Source organism: Chiloscyllium plagiosum, chromosome 1, assembly GCF_004010195.1.
Source record: "Chiloscyllium plagiosum isolate BGI_BamShark_2017 chromosome 1, ASM401019v2, whole genome shotgun sequence".
NCBI classification, from domain to species: Eukaryota; Metazoa; Chordata; class Chondrichthyes; order Orectolobiformes; family Hemiscylliidae; genus Chiloscyllium; species Chiloscyllium plagiosum.
In genome coordinates this window covers 70,655,095-70,681,886 of record NC_057710.1, presented here as the reverse complement: position 1 = coordinate 70,681,886, position 26,792 = coordinate 70,655,095, and the positions used below count along the sequence as shown (strand labels likewise).

Sequence of the window (26,792 nt, the reverse complement as noted above, 5' to 3'; positions counted from 1 at the left end):
ATATTTTAGAATAGTTGTGAGATCTTTTCACTGCTAGATGATGAGCGACATTCCCAGTCATTCTATTTCTCTTGTGCATGGACCACCAAGGTGGAAGAAACTTTTACTTGTATGGACCACTGTCCTTTTTACCTTCTGAGACAAAAATTGTGGCCAAAAGTCAAGTATTCCAATGGTGTTTAACTCGCCAATTGTCTGTTTTAAAAATTGGTCATGTTTCTGGAAAAGTAAATGCTATTGTGGAAGCTTTATCAAGAGCTTTGTCAAGGAGATTGATGTTGTGCTCATGACCTAATGTAAAATAAGGTTGCTGTGTAAGTCATAGTTTTAACATGTTGTCATTACTTCTGTCAAACTGATTGTTTAGTGTTAGGATAATATTTGATAAATAATTAAAATGCTTCTTAGACAAATTTTCAGTGGGGGAATAAAATGTGGCTTATATATATTTTAATATTCATTTTGGATTTGAGTTTTGAACTAGTGGCACATAGATTTTTGTGTACCTAAACTAGTTCCATGTTTAATTATTATCTTGTAGGTATTTCTGTAGCCATGTTTTTTTTTTTAAATTGTGTATGTTGTGTGTTGGGAGGATAATAGGAATTTGTTTACATTGGGAGAATTTACAGGTGAGCATGCAATTAGTACAATGCATTATGCTTTCAGATAGAAAATTGTGGAATTTTGAGGAATTATGAAGGGAAATGCTACTTGCTTGGGCGACGGGTAGAAAAACCACTTTTTAGTTTCGTTCGGAGCAGTTTGCAGACGTCTTGGCTGAAAGCTTGGTTATACAACTTCTTTCCTGAGAAAGAGATGTTATTTACAACTGTTAAGAAATGGATTGCTTCAGTGAAAGGAGCTTAATTTAAAAATTCCATACCAGAACTATTCAGTTACAAGAGATTATTAGAAGTTGAGAAAATCAAAGCTCAGTTGTATGAAGATTTCACAAAGTTTCTCAAGATGCAGAATTGAAGCTTCAGGATTAAGTTCTGTAGTTGTGAAAGAAAAGGGAATTTTCTCAATTATGAGTATTGCAAAGGGTTTTTCGGGGATTACTTGGATAGTATCTTACCAAGTGTTTCAAAGTCTTTAAATTTTATTTTATGTGAATGATCATTGTTCTGTTTTATCATCTTTTTTGTAAAATGAACTTCTGTTTTAATGTTAAACCTGAATCTACAGCACTGCGTGTGTGTTTCAGAGAAAGACTGCCTTGTTAAATCTGAAAAAAAACCCCACCAAACAGAGATACCTCTTTTGGTCTTCCCTTTTATTTGTTCTTAGTCTGACTTTCATGCTTTCAGTTGTCAGCAATGAAGAAACTTTCGAGAGTTCTTTTGATGGGGCGAAGTTATTCTGAACTTATTCTTTCTATTGAATCATCATAGAATCCCAGCAGTGTGGAAGAAAGCCATTCCAGTTCACTTCGACCCTCAGCAACCCATCAAGACCAACCCTCTACTCTAACCCTGTAATCCTGCAATTCCCAATGGCTAATACATTCAGCCTGTACACCTCTGGATGCAATGGGAAATTTAGCATGGTCTACCCACCTAACTTGCACATTGTTGTGTTGTGGGAGGAAGCCAGAGCACCCAGAGGAAACCCACAGACACTGGGAAGATGGATTGGGTTTGCCCAGTCATCCAAGGGTGGAATCCTATGCTGTGAGGCAGCAGTGCTAACCATAGCAACCTTGCCACCCTAAGTTTTGATTATGTATCTTACTGCAAAAAACATGTATATGCAGAATGCCCGAAATGCTTCCGAATCCAACGGAAAAATCACGTCACAAATCATTAAACCTACCTTCATGCACCCACCATCCCTTCTCTCACAGGAAGGCAAAAAGTCAGAGGGCCTGTATAAAATAATACAAAATGTACTTGATTATACACATTGTCTAAAACCGCAAATTCTTATGGAGGAGGCTATATTATTTTATTCAGCTATGCCTAAACAATGACATCCACTGAAGACTCACTGCATCAAGATATGGGAGAGTCGAGTGGCAATCAGAGGAAATACAGGACCAACGTTGTCAAAGTCTTTGCAATTTTCTTGCTTGTTGCTGGAGAATCCACAACTACCAACTGTGAATCTGCAGCTCTCGGTTACCATGCATGATTGTGGAAGTGCATTTTAACTTCAGGAATTGAAACATTTTTAGTGAGCACCATTTGGCATCTGTAGGAAAATTGCTTAAGTTATCACCTAAAACTTTCAGGAGAATAATTTCAAGATTGAGCTTACATTTCTCAAACCTCTGTGACTGATGGCAAATTAAGATCCCGTGTCAAACTTTATGGTTAGCGTGCATACCCCCTCAAACTTTCTGGTGTTCCATTTTGTATGACTTCTGTATTGTGATATGGGTAGTACTCAAGGTTATTATTATACTCAACCATGCATTATTGTTGGGATTGCAAGACAATTTCAACAGATTTAGTTCATGAGCAATGCATTAAGCTGGCAAAAAGGGGGCAAGGTATTGACTCTTCAGCAGCTTTGGACCCTTATTGCCTGACCTGAAGACAGTATGAATTTTGCAGTCGACTTAAGTTGAATGGTGTCAGAATCATATGATTTAGTGCATAAGGGGGCCATTCGACCCATTATGCACACAGAGTGATGGGAATCCTTGACGTCAACTCAATTGCTCATGATCTTTCTTTTGCAACTTTTCATTCCTTACTTTTGTTTGTTTCTAGTGCTGGTTTATAGTGTTACATCTCTTATTTGCTCTTAATTGTCTTAATTTTGGTTCAGATTCTTTCATTTGAATATAATTTATTTTGCATGCCGAAACATCAATTTCTCCTATCTCGTTCTCTTACCCATTTGCTTCCACCTTTTGAACTGTCATTTTTATTGTAAATGTATTTGTATAGAAGTTTGTGTGGTACATTTACACACGTCATGTTTAATACCAAAGGAATTATAACTCCCTGTGCTTTTAAATTAAATAACTGATCTTTAGAGCCATCTAATGCAAATCAAATTGGTTACCAATATGTTAGCATGATATCTATTTTTGATGTGATTTAATTACCTAGAACACTAAGCTGAACATATATCCAAGATTTAGGATGCTCATTTGATTTGTTTTTACTTTTATAGTTGGCTCATTGTCTTCTGAGGATCATGATTTCGACCCTACAGCAGAAATGCTAGTGCATGAGTATGATGATGAGCGAACACTTGAAGAAGAGGAAATGTTAGAGGGAGGGAAGAATTTCACATCTGAAATTGAAGATTTGGAGAGGGTATCTGAAGTTTTTTTTCCTTAATAGTAATTAAAGTTAAAGTCAAACTGCTGAACCAGTAAAATAAAACAAGTTGAAGATATCCATCTTTATGCACTGACTCTCCAGCATCTGCAATTCTCACTATCTCCAAACTGCAAATGGTGGAAATCTGAAATAACTACAGAAGTTGTTGAAGAAACTCAGGTCTACCAACATCTTTGATGAGAGAAGCGGAGTTAATGTTTTGAGTCCAGTGACCCTTCACCACAATAGGTCTTAGTTAACTCTGCATCTCTCTACACAGACACTGCTAGAACTCCTGGATTTCTTCAACAATTTCTGCTGTTGTCGAAATAGTCCTGTTTAATGTTATGAAGTTGATCAGTAGTCTTTCAGATTTAAAATAAGGATTTGTAAGGTTGTGAGAATGCTCTGTGATTAGGGGTCAATAGTGTGCGCAAAACAGTTGTTGATACTCTTGGGTAGCATCAAATGAGGTTATTTAAAAAAAATTTTTATTCTTTACACTGTTGCCTTCATACAAGGCAATTAAGTTTGGTACTCTTCAAGTAAAAGAGAAAATGCTATAAGAGCTTCATTAGGAGACATGAGCTAACTCCTCCTCGTTCAGCTTTCTCAGTTTCTTTCTAAACAAAGATCAGAATTTTTTTTGAACAGAATTCCTTTTATGCTTAGCTTCACACTGAGATATCTTTCCAGAGTGTATGAGCCTTCACTCTGCAGGATTGAGCATAAGTGCTCCTCAAGGAGAGGTGAAACTAGAGATCCAGTTACCCTCTGCCAAATGTATGCAAAATCTGTTGATCAGCTAGTTAATGTTTGGCAAATCGGTTCAGAGCAAGTCTTCAGGTTGTACCTTTGATGAAGCCAAATACTGAGAATTATGAACATAAAGGTGGGGGAAAGCAAAATTACTCTCCCTGTTGCTGCATAGCGCAGAATGGTACTTGTTCAAGAATGGCAATCCTTTAAAGCTCAAATCTCTGACTTGTAACTTGCAAAATATATGCTTGAAGTTCCTATACTATTGGAGTCAATGAATGTGCCAACACTTGATGAACAAGTATGTTTTAGCTTTACGGTTGTGTGTGTCTATGATTTTCATTTATCAATTGTGCCACCATGAAGATGTATCAAGTTAGCGACCACATGCTGCTTTGAGTGGGGAGAAAGAAAAAAGCTCAATCAGCATGGCATCGTAGAAACCTGCAATACTGTGGTCTTCAGTGTCTTTGAGCGAAATTGTAGCTGGAGTTACTCAGTTTGTATGGTATCATGTAAATAATGCTAGACATGTTTGAAACTAAAGGTTTTAAAACTCCTTCTTCAGACAATGTCTATTAGTATGGAGTCTTTGCTTAGCTTCTTTCTCCACAATCACCCCATCACTGAAGCCTTTGTTTGAACTGTGGTATCAATTAGCTTTTATCTATTCACTGCTGAAACTCCTATGTAAGACCACCCTTTGATTTACTCCCTAGTGGGAAAAAAATGTCTCGGTCATGAATAGGTTCAGAGGCTATGAATACTCGAGTCAATGAGTAAAGAAGATTTGTTGAAAAATGACTGCCCCTTGGTTTTCTTGAAACCAAGGGTATTGTAGTTTTTAGTGGTTCAACTGAGGAAAACAGTGTTAGGTCATCTATCTTGCTTGCAGTTTCAAGTGACTTTTGAGTTTGTCCACCCCAGTCCAAAAGTGGCCTCTCCACATCTTGACATCTATCTTGTCAGACCTCTGAGAATGAGGACTGTTCAATTTAATCACTTTCCTTCTAAACTCCAGAGAATATAGGCCATTTTGTTTAATATTTCTTAATGGGACGACCTGTCGATCCAGGCATCAATATAATGAACCGTCATTGCAAAAGCATTTGCATCCTTCCTCTGGTAAAGACGAAAATTTTGCACATCACTGTAACTATAACCTCATGACAGCCCTATACCTCTATACATTAATTGCTGTAAGACTTGCTTATCCTTGCACTCCAGTCCCTTTTTTGACAAATGCTAATGTACCATGTTCTTTATGAATTGCTTGCTGGAGTTGTATGTTCTTTTCTGATTTATGTATAAAGATACACAGATCCTCTGAATAGCAATGTTTGCTTTTCTTTCACTTTGGAAAAGCAGAATTTTAAACCTCACAATTGAGTTGAGAATTCAGCACTTAATCCACATTAATGTTCATTTGTCAGTTTCTTGCCTAATTACTTAACTAGTCTATATCAATTTGCAGCTTCTTCACAGCTTAACTGTTTCAGCCACCTCAATACCAACCTAGATATATCATATTCATTCCATCTGTAAATCATGGATATAGATTTTAAGCAGCTGATCCAGATATTGTAACACCAAGCCAATCTAAATAATTCCTAGTTTATAGGTTATGTTTTTGACCATTAACCAATCCAATTAATATTATTACTTATGACCTTATAAACCTGAACCTTGTTTCATAACCTCTTGCAAATGTTATCTCCCCTTCCGTCCATTCAGATTATTGAATAATCTGAAATTTGCAGAACACAACCCTGCTTTCTGACTCTATTGACTGTCAATTCATATTGTGGTTTATGTTATGGACCAGACCAGGCAGCTTAGACTCTAACGTTTATCTTTCTTAATGGCAAGTATACAGAACTGCATTACAGATGCGATTTGCTTGGTCATACTGTCAAGCTTCAAGCAAAATACATTTTATTCATACACCCTGTTTAAAATACAAATAAAATTGATGTAACTAACCCTATCGAAATACTGAGCAAAATAACAATTAACTACTCATCAACTGTTCGAATATAACAGCACCTCATAAACACAGCCTTGGCAAAGACAAATTCAGCAAAACCAATTTCCTCACTTGTCTCCTACAATCCAGGAGAAGGAACGCCAACAATGAATAAAGCAACAGAGAGAATTTAAGCGTTTGCAGCAACAGAGAGCTGTATCTAGCAGCACCCCAACTGAAAGCAAAAACTCAAGTCCTCTGTCTGCGTGAGCCTGACTGCATCCACTCATGCTTCTTTTGTCTAATTTTTTAAAAATCCAAAACTATTTACTCTGTTCTCCATGGAGCAGCAACCTATGCACCAAGTTTACAACACCCCTATTCAAGAGAAACAAGACAGAACAACTCCCTCTTAAAGGCATATATTGTCACATTTATCAAGTGCCCTGTTGCCACATTCTTAATAATAGATGCTAGCAATTTCTCTCCTAAGTTTCAAGAAATTGTCTTGTAGGTTCTTTGTTTTTGTTCTCTTTGTCGAGCAACTGTTGATGTGTTATTCAGTTATTGTCATATCCATTGGGAATGTTTCGGAATCTGTGGGCATTTGAGAAACTTATTCAATGTATCCACTTTCTCTTGAAACCTTAAGTGTAAGCTGTCAAGTCTGGGTGTTTTTTTTGGATTAGTTGCATTAGCTTCTGTAGTTCTTTGTCTTTAAGTTCCAATATGCGAGACATTTTGCCAATGCATAAAATCCTTTAAATTGTTAACTTGTCACTGCTTTTGGCCATATTGTTGACTAATGGTAATACAAGAATATGATTTGACTCCCATATAGTACGGGTGTGCTATTTTACCAGCGGAGCTTTTATTATTCAAGGGCACGTATTTGTTGAGCATTATAAATTGTCTCTTTTAATGTTTGTCTCTGCAGATATTTTCGGCAAATATTCCAATATACGTCAACATACAAAATAAATAGTCCAATATACATCTGCCCTTCTCTAATTGACTTTTTAAAATTTAAGACCATAGTTTCAGCCTTCACTGTATCACTTTCAATATTATGAAATACTCTCTTGTTATGATCACTCTTCCCCAAATGATCCTTAATTGTGAGGCTACAATTAACCTTGCCTCTTGAACAATCCAAGATCTAAAATGATCCTTTCTTTAGTTGGCTCCATGGTATTCTTTTTTAAATACTGAATGCATTTCAAGATACTCTCCACCAATACATCCTCGTAAATTTGGTTTGCCCAGTTCACATGAAACTTAGTACTCTATGGTAACTGCATTACTCCTGTTACATGCTATGATGACTTTTACATTTTTAGTGGGCCAATTTCCCCTTAGCGTTTGCTCCACTTCTCCGCCCCCCCCTTGCCTTTCCGCTCCTTTTCCTGCTCCCGCTGCCTTCTCCCCCATCATTCCTTAGTCTTGACCTTAGACTTCCTTAGTCTTCCTTAGACTCTTCCTTCAGATGTTCACTATTCTATTGCCTGATTTATTTGGTTTGCATATTTCCTTTGTTTACGTTTTGTCTACAATGATAACATACTAGCGTGCACCTTTGCCCATGAGAACTATTAAAAATGTAGGTTTTCTCATTCTTCCTCGATCGAGTTTCTTACTCTGGCAATCAGATTTTGTACAGTAGGTTCTACTTATTTGGATTGAGATTCATTGAAAGTGATTTGATTTTTATTTCTTGAATGTGAGCAATTGGTAAGTCTGCATTTATTTCTCTGACAAAAAATAAGGAATTGTAAACTGTGGCCAAATCAGAATTGTATGAGACTTTGAGAGAAATCTTTTTTAGTTAATAGAATTCACACCCTGTTGCTATTTTTGTCTTTAACAGTAAAAGAGTTTGGAGGTCTGTGAGTTGTTGCTTAAGCAAATTACATGTATATTAAATCTGTTGAAAATGTTTTATTGAAAATTACATCGTTAAAATTTTATGGAGTGCAACTCTTTGTGCTCAACAGGAGAGCAACATGCCACTTGATGATTTGCTGGCACTTTATGGGTGTGAACCTCCGGTTATTGAAACTGAAAATCCTGAGAGTTCGCCAAGTGAGCTCGCTGATGAGTTACCTGACATGACTCTTGATAAGGCAAGTTTAGTAACAACCATCTTTTTATATTGATGCGTGAAAATTTCCTTGAAAAATTTTACTCAAAGTGTGTAATATGATTGACTAGTAAATATAATTTATTTTTATCTGAACCGGATAGGAGGAAATAGCAAAGGACCTACTTTCAGGTGACGATGAAGAAACCCAATCTTCTGCTGATGACTTGACCCCATCTGTTACTTCTCACGAAACAACAGATTTATTTCCCCGACACTTGAGATGTAAGTCTATGGATTAAAAATGAAAGCTTGATTTTAAAAAAGAAAACACCTTGTGGCTAGAGTGGAACTTTCAGAAGTTGTGGTTTTTAAAAAACCATCTCATCAAGTAAGTTTTGAGGTGTGTTGCTAGGAATAGAAAAGGAGCAGCTAAGTTGCAAAATGAAATTGTCACAAAGTGGGCAAGTTAAGAAACTAACTTCTACTTCCATTTAATCAAGCCTCGTATTTAATATTTACCTCGTAATTAATAGGCACAGAGGAATCTCGATTATCGTAACGAGAGCTCAGGGTTCCAGTGCTTGGCTAAACGGTGTCATCCGGCATTCGATTATCCCAACAAAATTCTCCCCGCCTGTGTCGTTCGTATAATCAAGGTTCCTCTGTGTCTTTAAGATACAGTAAGGTAATTTGGTATGAATTTTGCTTGAGTACGAAATTATGTCAGTGTTAAATGCCATTGCGCAAACACATGCAAAAATGACTGACCAGTCGCTCAACCTACTGACTAGGCACTGGCTTAACTTGACTAGTGGATATATTTTTGTCATTTCCCACAAGGATCAGATAATGAAACTGCTGAGGCGAAACCTTTGATTCTAGCAAAACAATTTTTGGTTTTCAGGAGGCTTAGAGTACCACACCTGTCCAATGCTTGCAAGTGTACCTATGTTTTCACATCAGATTCGTATACATTTTTGGATACATGATTTTGAATTGCGTAGGTAACCACCTCTACTTATGTGCTGTTTCCAAAGAAACTTGGTTGGAAGTTGAGGATTTGTCTTTTGTGACTGTAAAGGAATTTTGAGTTCTTTGATTCAAATGTTTCTGATCTTGACGTTATTACCAGTGCATTTTTCAGTTATTTTGTCCGTTTTCCACAAATGGCAGTTGTTAGTTTTAAATCGTATATAGTTAAACTTTTGTTAAGTGAAAATATTAAGAGATATGGGCCAAAGCCAAGTACATGGAATTGGATCACGCATCAGCCGTGATCTCATTGAACAGCAGAACAGGCTTAAGGGCTGAATGACCAACTCTGGTTCCTGTGTTCCAGAGAGAGACAGATTCTATGTTGGAATAGATTATTTGTTAATCTCTCCAACATGATACTTCATAAAACTGCTATCCTGACAGTATTTCAAAACATGGAATTCGTTGCCAGTTAGTAAATTAATAAGTGCCTTTGCATTGTGCAGTTGCATCATCAAAGACATGTAGGGCATGATTTCAGTGCAACCATTGTATCTGTTGCTGGGGAATCTAATATCGAAATGGAATTGGAGGCAAGGTCTTGTTGGTTTGTTGCAACCTAGAAGTTGTCAGTTCGTTGTCTAGTATTGTAAACCAAAACCAGTTTTGGTTTGTAAAAATTACAGCATTGATTGAAAGGTGGGAGCTTCCATTATATTTTGGATGCAGGTATAAATACCAAGAACAGTGTGTATGGTCCCTTGACGTCATGGGCTATGACTGAGTTACTTGTTTCTCTGATCAAACGGTGATGAAGTATTTGGCAGACTTACTTTGAAATTAATCAGTTTCTGCAAATGCAATTCAGAAAAATTTCTGTTGGATCAAAAACTGAAGTACTTTTTTGCTAGTCGTCACGAACTGGCAAACAACGTCCAGACCATAATACACCATTGTAATTGGGGATCTAAACTTTTCTGGATTGATTTGAGTATTTGACTAGATTTTGATTACTCAGTGTTAAGTTTGTCTGTGATAACTTGTGGGGCGAAGAAATCAAGCACAGACTTGAGATAAATGAGAATTTTATCTTCAATAACTGCCCAAGCTCATATTACATAATCGTTTGATAATTTTGAGAAAAGACACATTTTGTGTTGTACTGAAGAGGACATTTTGCAAGAATACAAGTTCAAGGGAAAAGTCAACATTTAGGCTGCATGAGATGGGAGTGCTAATTGTGCCATTGTCAGAGAGTTATACAGCAAAAGGAAACAGACCCTTTTGGTCCAAGTCGTCCACGTTGACCAGATACTCTAAACTGAGCAATGGACCCAGCACTGAACCTTGCGACATACCACTGGTTACTGGTCTCTAGTCTAAACACAACCCTCTACTACTCCTCTCTGTCTCCACCTTTAAGCCAATTTTGTATCCAAATGGCGAGCTTCCTCTGAATTCTTTGTGATCTAACCTTGCTAACCAGTCTACCAAATGGAATCTTGTTGAATGCCTCACAGAAGTCCACGTGAGCAAAACCTACCACACTGCCTTCATCAATCTTCTTAGTCACCTCTTCAAAAAATCTCATTCAAGTTATTGAGAAATGATTTCCCATGCACAAAACCATGTTGACTCTGCCTAATCAATCCTTGCCTTTCCAAATGTATATAAATCCTGTCCCTCAGAATCCCCTCACCTTATTCATCACTGACATCGGGTTCACTTATCTATAGTCCCCAGCCTTTTCTTAAGTAATGACACGATATTAGCCATTCTCCAATCTTCTGGTACCTCATCTGTGGCTGTCGGTGGAAAAAAAAGGTATCAGGAATCTCCTCCCTAGCATCCCACAAAGTTCTGAGATACACTGATTAGGTTCTGGAAATTTTGTGATTTGGTTCATTGTTATTACATACACTGAAGTAGAGTGAAAAGTGTTGTCTTGCTGCTTTACTGGCAGATCGTAAAATAGAAGTCCATTAGGGTAACCAAACCGAGTACAGGATACAATGTTATAGCTGTGAAGAAGGTGCAGAGAGAGATCAACATGAAAGAGGTCCATTCAAAAGTCTAATAACAGTAGAGAAGAAGCTGTTCTTCAATTTGTTTGTAATATAATGCATTTAATGCATTTAAGACCTCCAGCATCACCTCTCTGTAATATGGGCACTTTTCAAGACTGTTTGGCATATAAATTTTAACTGATAAGTGTTATTGCCATGGATAATTAAAACCGGTCAGCATATTGCCCTGAGAAATTAGTCAAAATTGATTTGAAATAGGCACAGTTTATGAGCATGGGCTGGTTGGATCCATCAGCATTTTAATGTGATTCTGCAATTGGACAAAATTTGCCAGATAATCCTGAATGGTGTCACAATAATTCCTTGCACAATGTTCAATTGTCATTTGGGCTTGCAGTGTCGCGCACTTATGTGTAATGAAAGCTGCATGTATTAATACATGTTGCAGACATAAAGAACTTGTTTATGTTGGTTTGCCTGTTTCAACTCAGCAAACTAGAAGACAAATATTCACTGGTTACTTTTCAGGGCAATCCCCTGACCACTCAGTCACCCTGCCTGGTTTAGATTAGATTAGATTAGATTACTTACAGTGTGGAAACAGGCCCTTCGGCCCAACAAGTCCACACCGACCCACCGAAGCGCAACTCACCCATTCCCCAACATTTACCCCTATACCTAACAATACGGGCAATTTAGCATGGCCAATTCACCTGACCTACACATCTTTGGACTGTGGGAGGAAACCGGAGCACCCGGAGGAAACCCACGCAGACACTGGGAGAATGTGCAAACTCCACACAGCCAGTCGCCTGAGGCGGGAATTGAACCCGAGTCTCTGGCGCTGTGAGGCAGCAGTGCTAACCACTGTGCCACCGTGTTTAAATTTAACGAAATCTGGCTGTATATAAAATATTTATCCCCATTTATGGGTGCAATTTTCATGGCAACTCCTCTTCCAATCGATGCATTTGCTATCTCGTCAGCACTCTCCTCTCATGTGGTATAAATGATGGTTTTCTCCTTGAATTTGAATTCTTGCAAAATGTCTTCAGTGCAAGACACACAGTTCAGACAAAATGTCTATTTTTCAGCAATTTATTATTTTTAGGATGCATTTTTAAAACTCAAAGCTGATAACCCAGATGGTAGTTTATTTGATTAAACAATTTTTATAAATAGGTCAAAAAAGTAATTTATTTTTCCTCAAACAGGAAAAATCTCCCTTTTCCAGCAATGAGCATAGCTGATTAAATCCCTTTTTTAGTTGGGCTACAATTCCACTTTATTTCCCGTTCATCAGTCATTGAAAGACTCTGCCCTTCGTCTGATGTATCGTAACATTTCCCCCAGCAGCATAAATCTAGCCGCTACTTTCTCACATGGTTGAGCTCTGTGTTCTCTTGTTTTCCAGCTTGGAAAGATCATTGATCTTCAAGCAAGTTGTCTGCTGGTTTAAAACATTGCACAAATGTAATGGCATCTTCGTGGTGGCAGCTGGCCACTTCAGGTTCTTGCAGTTATAGTTGAAGCACAACCTGGCATTGTGCAATTTATGATTGGACGTCTCCTCCCGCACCAGACGGGAGAGTCTTCATCAATCCTCCAAGAAAAGAGTCACTGCAGGAGTGAGGTCTGGGCGCCAGGTAAGTTGGCCCCCACCAGAAACCTGCTCCACAGGTCCCAAAAAGAATGGTCCTTGTCAGGTCACCCCTCCTGCGGTGGCTCAGCTTAGTTTGGTGATGGCTTGTCTGAGGAGTCGGTCAGTCTGGTGTCAAGTAAGCTTGGTGCCAGGATGTCACCTTTTACTGTTAAACCCACCCCATTCAACCCTTTTTGTTGAGAGGCGGTCTCAGTCAACAAGATAGCCTGGGATTTGCAAGCACTTGGCCAACCATCAGTCCATAACTGCATCATTTCTGCTTTTATATAGACTTCTATATAGTGAGAAGTTGATATTGACAAATGCTCCATTGCTGGCAGGCATTTTTTCTTGATAATTTAATCACTCAGCCAAGTAATTTATGTGGTTCCTCAAAAATAACCTTAACAGGTGGAACTTTATCTCACAGTGCCAAAGACGGAGCTAGCTCATGCCGACTTTTAATCAAATGCTCCTTTATTAGAGGATCAGCCAGACAGTACTTGGAAGTGAGACTTCATCCATGATGGGGTGCTATTTAAATGTTCTTTCTAGTCTTTCGCCATCACTTTAACCAGTTTACCCCACTTGGGATCAAAGGAGACAAGAAATCCTCACGTGTTGTCTTCAGTCTGTTCTTCTCCCCACACTTCAGAATCTCTTGTCTTCCAGAGTGGGTGAGAATATTGCCATTTTTATGCTGTTGTCCCTGTTAAAACCTCTGATGCTAACGAAACCTGGTTTGCTTATGTTGAAAAAAGAGTTTTGAATCCATCCTGGCAAATTAAACTTTGTCTGGACATTAGTCCAATTCTTCAAGGGTTGTTGTGATGATTGGCTGATGTTTTTCTTGTGTATGCCAGTTTATATGGCGGAAGTTTCTGAGTTTTCACATTAGGAAAAAAATGCTTCTGAACTAAATACTTTCTCTCCTCATCAGTTCTGACCTGAAATTATACTTTTTATTTTGTGTTTCAGCACTTCCATTTTTGATGATTAACTAAGCAGGGTTGTCCCTCAAGTTGCAGCAGGACCCCAATAAAGCACACTTTCTTATGAAATTTGGGGCTTCTAACAGGCTATAGAGACATTTGAATTAATTTTTTATTTTATATCATGCCATATCTGATGTTTCTGTGTGCTGCTATAAAGCAGTCATTAACTGGTCTAAAATAACTTGTAATGATTGCCTTAAAGCAAAGACCAAAGAAGGTTTGCACATGCATTTTGATCACTGGGTTATAAAGGAAATTTACTCTCTTGGATTCATATGTTTGTGCATGTGTGTTTTTGGGTGAAGAGCTGTAAATTTTCTTTTGCTCTTCAAAGAGGATTGCAACAGCTTTCTGGAAACTAATGTATTTGAGGACTATCAGGTGGTATAGATGACATGTTATGTAGAGCAGGAAGCTCAGCTCCAATCAACAAACACTTCTCACAAACTTAGAAAAACCCCCTCTGTCAGTATTACAACTTTTGTTTTGCTTGTTTGCCACATAATTCTTATGAATTATAGTTTTATAAGTGGCTGGGATATCAGCAAAGCTGTATGTATTCTTGTTATGATTGGTTTACTTTTGAATTAGCTGGATGCAAAGTTCTTTCAGTCCTCCATTTAAGATCTTCTCTGGTCATCTGGAGACCAACTACTTGTGTTCTGGAGGTATAGCCAGGTGTGTCCTTGAGTCTTGAGGTGAAGATTTAAAAACTGCATACACTTCTGATTCATGTTTCATCCTTCTTCTCTCCCCCCACCCACCATCCCCCCCCCAACACCCGGCATCGAAAACATCAACCTAATAATGATTGCATTCATGTCAGGTTAGGACACTTAAATATAACAGGGTGCAAGAGCCCAAGATCTGGTAAAATTTGCATTTTCTTGCAGCTTTAAGCAGGAATCTACTTCCAAAACTCTGTTCAAGGAAAAAAAAATAGCTTGGACATTAAGCAGTTGCTGTACTTAATTTGATCTTATGATCTATGATGAATTTACTTGTTCACTGCAGGGTTATCACCTTCAGAATCACATCTGGACCAACGAGATTTTCTTTAATAGTTTATATAATGGAATACATTGTTTATTAGCCACTCTCCAGTGGAAACTGGTCATCTGATTTACAATGATTTGTGGTCATGAGGTATTTCTGTTCTGAAATATCTTAAACACTGGCTCAACTTGATCTATTACAGATTTTACAAACCAATCTTTTATAGAATTTAATTGAGATCCATTTTCCTGTGTCTTCTGAAACCGATTTGCTTTAATTTCTCCTTTGTAAATGAATGTTACTTCGTCCAGAGATGTTAAATTTGTTTAATTAAGTGTTCCTGGAGATGATAATTTCTGAATGGAAAATTGTCCTTCTGATGGCCTTAATTTTGACAGACACTCTCAGCAGTTCAACAATGTGCCTCATCACCACCACCTCGGACTGTTCAGTGGTAGACAGCTATACAATAAACTGTATAGGTGGCCTAGCTAGTGATGCCAATATCCTGTGAACAAATAAGTCTTAAAAAGCTAATGAACCCTCAATAATTTAGTATGCAGACTTAATCTTGATAAACTACATGCTTTCTTTTAAGTCAAGTGGATTTGTAAATATCAACAGTAGTAGTCACTCCTTATGCTATTAAATCAACAATCGTGTGAAGTGGAAGAACAGCTCAGGTTTCATTGCAGGGATGACAGAAGAATTGTTTTTCTTCAATGAAGGTAGTTCATGAAACTGGACAGTTTATATCATGTGGAAATATCTCGTATTGTCTGTTATATAACACTGGCAGAGGTCAGCTATCTTTTCTTGCATGCATAGCTGTTGAAGGGCTACTTGAAAGAGTCTTCGTAGTTGTTGACATGTCGTGTTTTGACTTCGCGCTTTTGTTCAGGCAAGCATGTCATCTTGTTTGTAAGTCTTAGACAGCATACACCAGTGATACAAGATGGATGCTAAAAAGCAAGAAAACTAAGCAGTTTGCTCCCTGTTGTAGTGAAAGCAATGTTTAGCATTGAAATATTGCTGTTCTTGTAATTGGTTGCGTTCAGATGTATGCAGGAACAAAAATAGTGGTCCTGCCTTTGTAACTTATTTAGCAAGTTTGATACTATTTCTGTATTCGTTAGCTCCTGTTGAACCTGGAAACTGATTAATCATTCAACAGTAGGTGAGATCTATCCCAAGTGTTACAATTATTAATTATGATATTGCTGTATTTAGATTTAGATTTTTATTTTGTATGAACATACTTGTTAGCTATTAACTGATAGCTGTGAGGAAATGTTGGTTTACCAAAGATCAGTTAGTGAAATTATCTGATTGTGTCCCTGATACCAGAAAGGGAGGCTTTTATTTGGTTTAAAAATGTAATGTTGGTAATTTAGACATTATAACAGTAGAGCTCAAATTAATCTGAAACTGGCCTTGTTCACAGTGGAAAAAAAAACTTAGACTGTGAAGACAAAGCAGATCTGCTGAGTTTTCTGACTTCTCTTCGCAGTCATTGTCATCTAGCAGACTGCTCCTTTTGTCACTTTTGTTGGAAATTGTGCTTTACTTGGTGTAGAGAGATATTGGTACTGTACAAATGGTTGGACAACACTATTCCCTAATTACAAATTAATTTTAACTGTGTTTGAATAGGTAGCATGCAGCATTTAGATGCTTTTGCGAGGGGCACTTGTTGCTTCTGATTATGGTTATAGCCCGACTCTGCTCAAAAGCAGGAATGTCTGAAAACTGCACTTTACTCCTTTCTGCAATGATGTCTTTTTCAGTGACACAAATAGGTATCCAAAAGTATGGTTCTATGATAATGATTCAAAATAGTTACTGTAAAATATTACACTATAAAATTGAAGCACAATGATTTGACCACTGTAATAGCCTGACAAAATAAAATAGGATAATTTATAGTATTCTGAGAATGAGAATGATGTCACTGAAGGGCTTCCAAGACATTTTGGCATCTCAATTCATTTACTGTGAGGGCGAATTGCACATAGTTTACATGTAATCCCGAAGGTAAGATCGGTCATTAAGAAGAGCTTTGAGCCTGTATTTTTAATGATTTTTTTTAAGGCTTTTTAAGATCTTTTTGACTAATTAAGGCATGGTCGTGTGTTACTTAAAGTTACTCATATTGGATGTTTCCTTTGAGTAAAAAGTGCAAAGCCTACAAAGGTGCCCATTCTTCCAGATGTATAGCTATGTTTGTGTCCTTCAAAATTATGCAGGACACATCTTCATTGACAGATCTTACTTGAAATCTCATCATTGAACATTTTGAATATTTCTCAAACAGTTCCTGTTAGCTTCAATCTTTTTTATTCTGGCATTGCTGGTGAGGACAGCATTTACTGCCCATCCTTAATTAGGCCAGACTAAGTAAGGATAGCAGTTTTCTTTCCCTAAAAGGTGTTAGTTTTTTTCAACGATCGACAATGGATTTATGGTCATCCTGACTCTTATTTCCAGTTCTTTATTGAATTCAAATTCCATCTGCTGAAGTAGGATCGGAACCCAGGTCCCGAGAACATTACCTCAGTCTTTGAATTAATGGTTCAGCAATTAATACCTCTCGGCCATTGAACCAATAACATTATAAACATCAACATAAGCAACATTTTATAATTATCCAGAATGGTCAAGCTGTAATTGCATCCTATGAACAGTTGTGATGCTGCTACTGTTGCAAACGTATAATTGAAATGTTAATTATACAGGATTTCTATTATAAATGTTCTTGGAAGTTAAAATGGAAATATAAAAGTGATACTTAAAAACTGAATTGCTTTGGGTTTAGTGGATCACCTAACCTCTCCTTTACCTGAGACAGTACCTGATGTTAACTGTTTTGTGTAGTACTATGGCTGGTTGACAAGGGAAGAAATAAAGTGGACAAAAGCTGCTAGCTTTGGTGAATAGTTAAGGATTTGAGGAAATGGAAGTAGGAGCAATGAAGGCGGTTTCTAGCCATAGGTGTCAAGTTGATGCTCCATCTTGGTTTCTTCATAATGTCCCATCCTCACATGCTAATCTGTGGCTAATTTGATTTGATCAGTGATGATGAGATAGCTGAAGGTACTGGATACAGTATAGTCTGTGGCCCCTGATTATGTCACTGTGTGGTGAAGACTTGTTTTTCCAAACTAGCCAGAGCCCGAGCCAAGCTGTTCCAAGAATCATGTATTATTGCAATCTGTCTAATAACATAGCAAGTTGCCCATGTATGTCGTGTCCATAGAAAACAGATAAATCCAATCCAATCAATTACATTTTATCAGTCTGCTTTCAATCATCAGCCAAGTAAGGAAGGTGACATTGAAGGTGCTATCAAATGGCACTTATTCAACAATAACCCACTCATCAAAGTATGGTTTAAGTTCTGTTAGGCTCAGTTAGCTCCTGGGCTCATTGCAGTCTTAATGCAAATATAGCAAAAGAACCTTCAGAGATTAGGTTAAAGTGACTGTCTTTGGAATCAAGGCAGCACTTAACTGAGTGTAATCTCAAGAAGCTTTAGTGGAACCTAAGTTAATTTGGAATTAGGAAAAACTCTCCACTGAGTTGGGGAACGGGAGCTGGTGAGCGGACATGGAGATGTTTGCTGGTGACTGCAGGTTGTCTGGTAGCACTACAACTTGTCAGATACTGAACCAGTTAGTGCCCATATGCAGCAAAATCTGAACAATATTTGGGCTTGGGCTAGTAAATTTAACTAAAATTCACACTCCTACTTAAGTGCCAGGCAATGTCCATCTCCAGCAAAAGAAATTGTAACCATTTGTTATTGACGTTCAATGGCCTTATCCACACTGAAACTCTCATTCTCAAAATTCTGGGGATTCCCATTGATCAGAAACTGAACTGGTCTAACTGTTATTATAGCAGCTACACGAGCAGGTCAGAGGCTGAGAATGCTGTGATGATTGGGGAGTGAGTGATCAGATGAGTCCAGGAATTTGACCCAGCATCATTGAAAGAATAGCAATATAATTCAAAGCCAGGCTGGTCAGTGGCTTAGAAGAAAGCTTGCAGGTGGTGGCCACCTTCTAGATGATATTGTTGCCAAATTTGGAGGATGCAATCAGAGGAGCCTTCATGAATTTCTGTAGTTAATTTTGTAGATGGTCAACACTGCTGCCACTGTGTTTTGATGATGAAGGGAGCGAATGTTCATGAAAATGCTGCCAGTTAAGTGGATTTTGTACCAGGTCATTTCCAGCTTGAATATTGTTGAATCTGCTATCATCCAGGCAAGAGGGGTGCATCACATCACCCTGCTGAATTGTGCTTTATAGATGGTGATCAGACTTATGGGCAGTCACTCTAAACTAATCTCTGAAGGTTATTTTGCTATATTTGCATCAAGACTGCAACAGAAGATGAACTACACCAGGATTCATAGCCCTGACCTGTTCCTATAGCCACATTATTTAATTATATAGCTAGTCAAGTTCATTTACTGTTCAGTGGTAATCCCAGGATATTGATAATGGGGGATTCAGCACTGGTAATGCCTTTGAATGTCAAAAGTTGGATTGTTAGATTCTCCCTTGTTGGGTGTTGTTCTTTCCTTGGCATTTGTGTGATGTGAATGTTATTTGTCCCTTAGCCTAAAGAACTAGATATTGGAATTGATTTACTGTGCCTTCACTGTTACAAGCTCAGACACCTGAAACTTGTTTGTACCTAAATCTCTCAAACTACTAACAATTCAAGAAGACAATTTACCACTTAGGCAGTTAGTTGTGGGCAATATGTGCTGGCCTTTTCAGCAATGATCTCACCATGGATCAATAAAAAAAATCCATGATTAATATGCATTCTGGGTATTGTATTTAGCACTTGTGGTTGATTTGAATCTTGGTCAAGAAAAACATTTTCTTCCATCTTGAGCAGAATGAAAACATATGTTTTTGGCTGTTTTCTGACAACAATCTTTAAATTTCTCACATCAAGCAAGCACCACGTTTGATGGTGATAAAGAATCTGAAGATGAAGAAGGACAAGATGATTGTGTACCACCTGAAGACTTAAAAAAGGTACTGTAAACTCAACATTATTCAATCTGACCTCTAACCGTGTATTATCAGTTAAAATAAGTGAGATCTCTTTCAGCAGTTGTGCAGCAGAATGAGTAATAACTTTGTCAGATATAGTATAATAAAATTTATTAAGCTTGTGTTTGATTCTTTAACTATTAGAATTGAAATAAATTTAAGTGTTATTTACATGAATACATAGGATGAATTAATCTAAATTGAACTCCTTGTGTAGATATTCCTGAAGGTTAGTTCTTAACTCATTTGTAAGGGCGATGCAATGGATTTTATTTCAGTTTAAAAGAATTCGGGGTCACTGTACACATGATGAGTATAAGATTGTTATTTATCCTCAATGATAGTCGTCTTAATATTTTTTTAATAAAGCAAGCAGCAAGTGAAAAATAGTTTGTTCTGTCGGTGCACAATACAAAGTTTTTCTGATGATCTGCTATAAAAGAAAGTTTGAAGCTCTGGCGTCCAAAAAATAATTTAAAATCATTATTTTAGGCAAAACAATTCAGTGTAAGTTAATGGCATATGAATAATTCTATTTATACTCCCAAAGATTGCGTAAGTCTTGAATCTTACAAATTTTGTGTTTACAAAAATGCCATTTTTGAATGCCAAGAGCAGTCATGTGTGTCCTGATTGCTCAGAGATAGGGACCCACATTTCTATTTTGCAACTCCCTGCTTCCCTCCTAAATATGCTAACTTGTATTTGGAGAGGATTCACAGCAGCTGATGGGCCTTTGCTGTTGATTTGTAATAAATTTCATTCATGCATTTCTTGATGCATGTCTTTCTGATTCTTCCTCAGTCAAAGTACTTAACTGATATGGCTTCACCTGGCATCCGTGCATCCAACAGGAGTCACCTAGATTGTAATATAGAGTGAAATGATGGCTGTGTTGCTTTCCTCATTAGTCTGGTTGTTGGCATTCCATTGTCGAATACCACTTCTATTCTGCTTTAGTTGAGATTTGACTCTGACCGGTGATCATCATCTAAAATCAGATTCCAGAAAAGTTTAACTTACTAGCATTGGAAGCAACTTGAATGGAAGCAACTTTTTGATCTGCAGGTGCTTTGAAGTACTTGTCTTAGTTTGAACATGGTGTAGAGTAAAAATATTTGCCTTGAGACAATCAAGTACATTCCTTGTGGGATAAAACAAAAGAAAATTATGTATTGTTACTGAGCTTCTCATAATTGTGAGAATTTTTGCTTGTAATCCATAGCTTAGATAAATGATGAAACTATTATTTGAGTGCAATAGATGTTCATTTTAGTAATGAATTCTGTATCTTTGTTAATAAAGACAGCTATTTACACTGTTTATTTTAATATCTTGACTTTGAACTTCACCTGTGATTCTTATAGATGTGTCAATTTCTACATGTCATATAGTTTTGCTTCCTGATTTCAACTCTTGTGTCAATATAAAGTGACTTTATTTCCCGTGGATGGAACTGAAAATGAGTTTCAGTAGAATGCAATTCTGAAGTCATGTGTGATTTTTATGATGTGGGGGTGCCGGTTTTGGACTGGGGTGTACAAAGTTAAAAATCTCACAAAACCAGGTTATAGTCAGTCAGGTTTAATTGGAAGCACTAGCTTTCGGAGTGCTGCTCCTTCATCAGGTGGCTGTGAAGGTCACAAGACACAATTTATAGCGAAAGATTATAGTGTCATACAATGGTATATTGAACAAACCTAGAGTGTTAAGTCTTTAACCTTTTAGAATGCAGGTTTCGGTTCATTAATCCATTCCTTGTTTTAAGTCACCTTCTTGAGATAACTTAAAGTTTTATAACAAAAGATGGCATCTCCGCTCAGTCAATGCATGAAAGGTGTGAGGTCAGAGTCTGTTTGTATCCCAATCTTGAATCAGACTGGTTCTGTTTTCAAAGTGGAATATACAAAATATTACATGAATGGACTGCCTGCAGATTGTCTGCTTTTTGAGCAAAACAGAAGTATTTACAAATATAATTCTGCAAATACAAATTCAGCCCATAGACTTGTATATGTGTGTGCATCCATGAAAGAGAGAGAGAGTGACTTCTAATTCTGATTTTTATGTTTGGACTGCAGTGTTGGCTTTTACCATTTATGTCTAAACCACTGCAAATCCAAAATCTGTTGCAGTGTAACTTGACGGGAGCGATAAATTGAAAGAGAATCACAGTTATAAGTGAGATAGATCTTATCCAGTTTTCAGAAGGTGAACCACCACCTGTAGATAATCTTTTCATTGAATTAAAATGATTTAATATCGTTGTAGGAAATATCTGAGAAGGTTGTTGTAACTTTAGTTTGTATTAAACCAGATTCTGCCTAATCATAATATTACTTTGTAGAATTTTAGATGGCTGCCTTCATCAGGTAATATTCATTTGCCTTTATTTAGGAAATAATGGTGGGTTCAGAGTATCAAGCTGAAATTCCGTCTAGCCTGTGTAGATATGAAGATGGTGATCGAGGTAAGGCATGTGTTTATGAGTTAACTCTATCTTTAAATCAGTGCTACATATGTGTGCTCCATATGTGTTTTTTTTATTTCAGTCACCATTATTTCTCGATCTCACGGCTTTTTATTAGTGGTATGGGATGAAGTGAATGCATTAAGTCACTGTCAAACTTTGGGAAATCTAGATGTTCTAACTAGTGCCAGGTCCCATTTGTCGATTACTGATTTGTTCATTGATCTACTTCAGTATTGGCCTCTCTTTGAATATTCTCATCCTTATGTTCATGTTATGTCCATGGCTTTATTTTCATGATATTTTCAATCTTCTCCAGATCCAAAATCCTCCTCACAACTCTACATTCTTTAAATTCTGGCCCTTTCTCCGTTCCTCACTGCCTTCCCATTACTGGGAGACATGCTTTCCAGCTGCAAAAAAAAACAAAAACGGAAGAACTGTGGATGCTTGAAATCAGAAACAAAAGCAGAAATTGTTTGGAAAACTCATTCAGTATGCCAGCATCTGTGAGGAGAAAGCAGAGTTAATGTTTCAGATACAGTGACCCTTCTTCATGCTTTCCAGCTGTTCTTGTCGATACATTCTGCAATTCCCCCCGAACCCCTCTGCCTGTTCCTTTCTTTCCTTTGAGCTGCCCTCTTAAGTCATATGGTCAAGTTTGCGGTCACTTCACCTAATGTCTCATTTAGCTTGATGTTTATTTTTGTTGATTGTCCTATAATATGCCTTCATCCATTTTACTATATGAAAGATGTTATCAAAGTTGTTATATATTGAAGATAATCTTCCAGTTTCTGGCAGTAATTCCATAATGCCAACAATATTCTTACAGTAATAATTTGATAGCATGTGAACTTAGAACAAAATATAATTCCTATAGTGTGGAGGCAGGCTATTTGGCCCATCAAGTCTACACGGACCCTCTGAAGAGCATCTCACGCAGACTCACCCATCTTTGCTGTCCCACATAGCCCGCATATCCCTGAACGCGATAGGCAATTTAGCATGGCACCTAACATTTTTGGACTGAGAGGAAACTGGAGCACCTGGAGGAAACCCACACAGACATGTGCAAACTCCAGACCAACAGTTGTCCAAGGCTGGCATCGAACCCACGTCCCTGGTGCTGTGCAGCAGCAGTGTTATCCGCTGAGCCACTGTGCTACCCTTCTGACTGAAAATGAAAGATTTTAGTATCGTTTCCGTTTCATGAGGAAGAAACCTTGTTAATTCCTAGTTAAAAATATCTCCATGAAGTATAATCAAAAATCCTTAATTTATTTCTCCAGGCTTGCGAAATTCTGAAACCTCTGTTGTAGAGTCATACAGCACGGAAACAGACCCTTTGGACCAACTTGTTCACGCTGACCCAAGACATCCCACTCTAGTCTCTCATCCCTCTAAAGCCTTTCTATTCTTAGGTCCGTCCAAGGTTTGCATAAAGATCTGTAGCTCAGGCACCAGTTGTACTTGTGGGTATATTCGCGAGCTGGCAAGTTGATTTGCAGGAGTTTCGTCCCCGGTGTAGGTGACATCTACAGTGCTTTGGAAACTTCTATGAAGCGCTGCTGTGTCTTCTGGAATTTAGTTCCTGCTGCTTCTGGTTGCCGGTTCTGGTTGCCGGTTCTGGTTATTTATTGTAGTAGCTGTTCTAGGTCTATGTGCTTGTTGATGGTGTCTGTGAGTGAGTGCCATGCTTCTCGAAATTCTCTGGCTACCTTCTGTTTGGCAAATAGTCTGCAGAGATGTTCTACCTTTCCTTTCGTAAGTTGGGGAGTGTTGGTGAGTTGTAGTCCTTTTTGAACAGGGTCCTAATACTGCAGCTTTAGTGTGTATGTTTGGGTAGTTGTGGTTATAGTTCAGGACCTGGTCGGTGTGTGTGGCTTTCCTCTGCACTTTAGTGGTGCGTTCACCACTCTGTGTTCTTTCAACCATCATGTCTGGGAATGGGAGTTAATTGTTGGTTTCCTCCTCTCTTGTAAATCTGAACGTGTGAGCATGGTGTTGATAATCTGGTGAGTGTTCTCAATTTCTGTTCTCTTAATGAGAACCGAAGTGTCATCTACCAGAGTTTGGGTTGGATTTGTGGGGGGGGCTATTTGTTCCAGTTTTGCATCACTGCTTCTGCTATGATCCCAGAGATGGGTGAGCCTGTAGGTATATTATTGTTGAACGTAAAGTGTGTCGTCAAGCACAGGTCTAGGATTTTGAATATGCAGTCCTAATTGATAGGTTCCCTGTAGTGTTGTCTGTTCTGCCTGTCCAGGAGGTTGGCTGTTGTCTCTCTGGCTAGAGTTTTGTCAATTGAAGTGAACAGTGCTACTATAACAGATGAAATTGTTGTTTCATCCTTGTCTATGTCCATGGAGTTTTTCGATCAGCTGATTAGATGTTTTAGTTTTTGTTTTTGTTCAAGTTTATGCGATGGAGTTCCAGGGAGTGCCACAGTGGGTCTAAGTGATGTCTGGTTTGTGTACTTTGGGTAATCTGTATAATCTTGGGGTGTTGTTGCTTTCTTTTTTCATTCCTTTGTAGGTGAATCCTGGTTATTAGTCCATTTTATTTGTAGGTTCCATAGTGTGCTGTTTATTTCTAGATTAGAGTGGTGCTGGAAAAGCACAGCAGTTCAGGCAGCATCTGCCTCCTAGCAGAACGCTTTAGGGAACATCTCAGGGACACCCGCACCAATCAACCACACCGCCCTGTGGCCCAACATTTCAACTCCCCCTCCCACTCTGCCGAGGACATGGAGGTCCTGGGCCTCCTTCACCGCCGCTCCCTCTCCTCGGATGCTGCCTGAACTGCTGTGCTTTTCCAGCATCACTCTAATCTCGACTCTGGTTTCCAGCATCTGCAGTCATTGTTTTCACCCATGTGCTGTTTATTCTCTTGGTTAGCTGTGGAGTGGGGTCACAGTCTCTCTGTAGGTAAGTGTCAGTATCTGCAAGTAGTTACTCTGTTTTGTGAATATATTCAGTCTTGTCCATGATAACCGTCATTTATGATGGATGAAAGAACACAGAATGGTGAATGTACCACTAAAGTGTACAGGAAAGCCCCACACACACACACACCGACCAGGTCCTGAACTACAACAGCAATCACCTCAACACACACAAGTGAAGCTGCATTCGGCCCCTGTTCAAAAGGGCTACAATGCGTTGCAGCACTCAACCTATGAATGAACACTTTGACAGAGTATTCACCAAGAACGGATGTCCTCACAACTTCATCTGCAGATGCCTAACAGACAAAGAACACGGCAAGGACATACCACGACCTAACTCACTAGCCACGCTACCTTACATAAAAAATGTCTCAGAACTGAGCCAGACTTCTCTGACCACTGGGATTCATCACAGCCACACTCCGACAACAACTTGCTGGAACAAAAGTCCCTATCCCCATCATGTGCAAGACAAACTTAATTTACAAGATTCCATGCAAGGATTGAACAAAACGCTATATAGAATAAGCTAGCAAATAACTAGCAATCCGCATCTACGAACACCAACTGTCCCTAGTAGCCATACACACACATGATAAGGACCACAAATTTGAGTGGGACAACACAACAGTAATAGGAAAAGCCAAACAGAGGGCAGCCAGAGAATTTCTAGAAGCATACACAGACTTTATCAACAAACACAATCAACCTCGATGCAATATATCAGCCACTACAATGAGCAACTGGAAGCAGCAGGAACAAAACTAAATAAATTCCAGAAGAGACAGTACTGCAGCGCTTCACAGGATGCTCCACAGCACTGAAGATGTCACCTAGACAGGGGATGAGACATCTGCAACTTCTCAGCTCAGCAAACATATCCACAACTACGATGTATCCATCCAGATGCCTTTTAAATTGTACCTGCCTCCACCAATACTACTAAAAGCTAATTCCATACACCCATCACCCTCTGTGTGAAAATGTTACTCTCAGGTCCTCTTTAAATATTTCCCCTCTCACCATAAACCTATGTTATCTAATTTTGGATTCCCCCATCCTAAGAAAGAAAACCTTAGCTGTTCACTCTATCCATGCCCCACATGATTTTATAAACCCCTCTCAGGTCACCCCTAAGCCTCTGACATTCCAGGGAAGAAAAGTCCCAGCCTATTCAGCCTCTCCCTATAACTCAAACCCTCCAGTCCCTGCAAAGTCCTTGTGAATCTTTTCTGTACCCTTTCCAGTTTCATGACACTCTTATCGAAGGTGACGAGAATTATACGCAGTATTCTTAAAAGTGGCCTCACCAATGTCATGTACAGCTGGAACATGACATTCCAGCTACAACACTCAACGCACTGACCAAATGAAGGCAAGCATACCAAACATTACAGCCTTCACCCTGTCTGCTTGTAACTCTGCTTTCAAGGAACTACACACCTGCACCTCCACATCATGTTTGGCAACACTCCGTAGGCTCTACCATTAACTGTGCAAGTCCTTTTGTCTTAGCAAAATGCAACCCCTCACACTTATTAAATTAGATGCTATCTGCCACTTCTCGGCCTGT

At 38.4% G+C, this 26,792-nt stretch overlaps 1 protein-coding gene across 5 annotated transcripts in view; it reads left to right on the top strand.

The window, feature by feature from the left end:
* Positions 1–26,792, top strand: part of LOC122549366 (mesoderm induction early response protein 3-like) — a 76,366-nt gene that overhangs the window by 23,941 nt on the left and 25,633 nt on the right. For all 5 annotated transcript variants that reach the window (XM_043689098.1, XM_043689089.1, XM_043689105.1 and 2 more), the window contains exons 3-7: positions 3,130–3,275; positions 8,001–8,129; positions 8,251–8,371; positions 19,699–19,781; positions 22,197–22,269. In XM_043689098.1, coding sequence (XP_043545033.1) covers positions 3,130–3,275; positions 8,001–8,129; positions 8,251–8,371; positions 19,699–19,781; positions 22,197–22,269 — 552 coding nt within the window. The remainder of the gene's footprint in view (positions 1–3,129; positions 3,276–8,000; positions 8,130–8,250; positions 8,372–19,698; positions 19,782–22,196; positions 22,270–26,792) is intronic.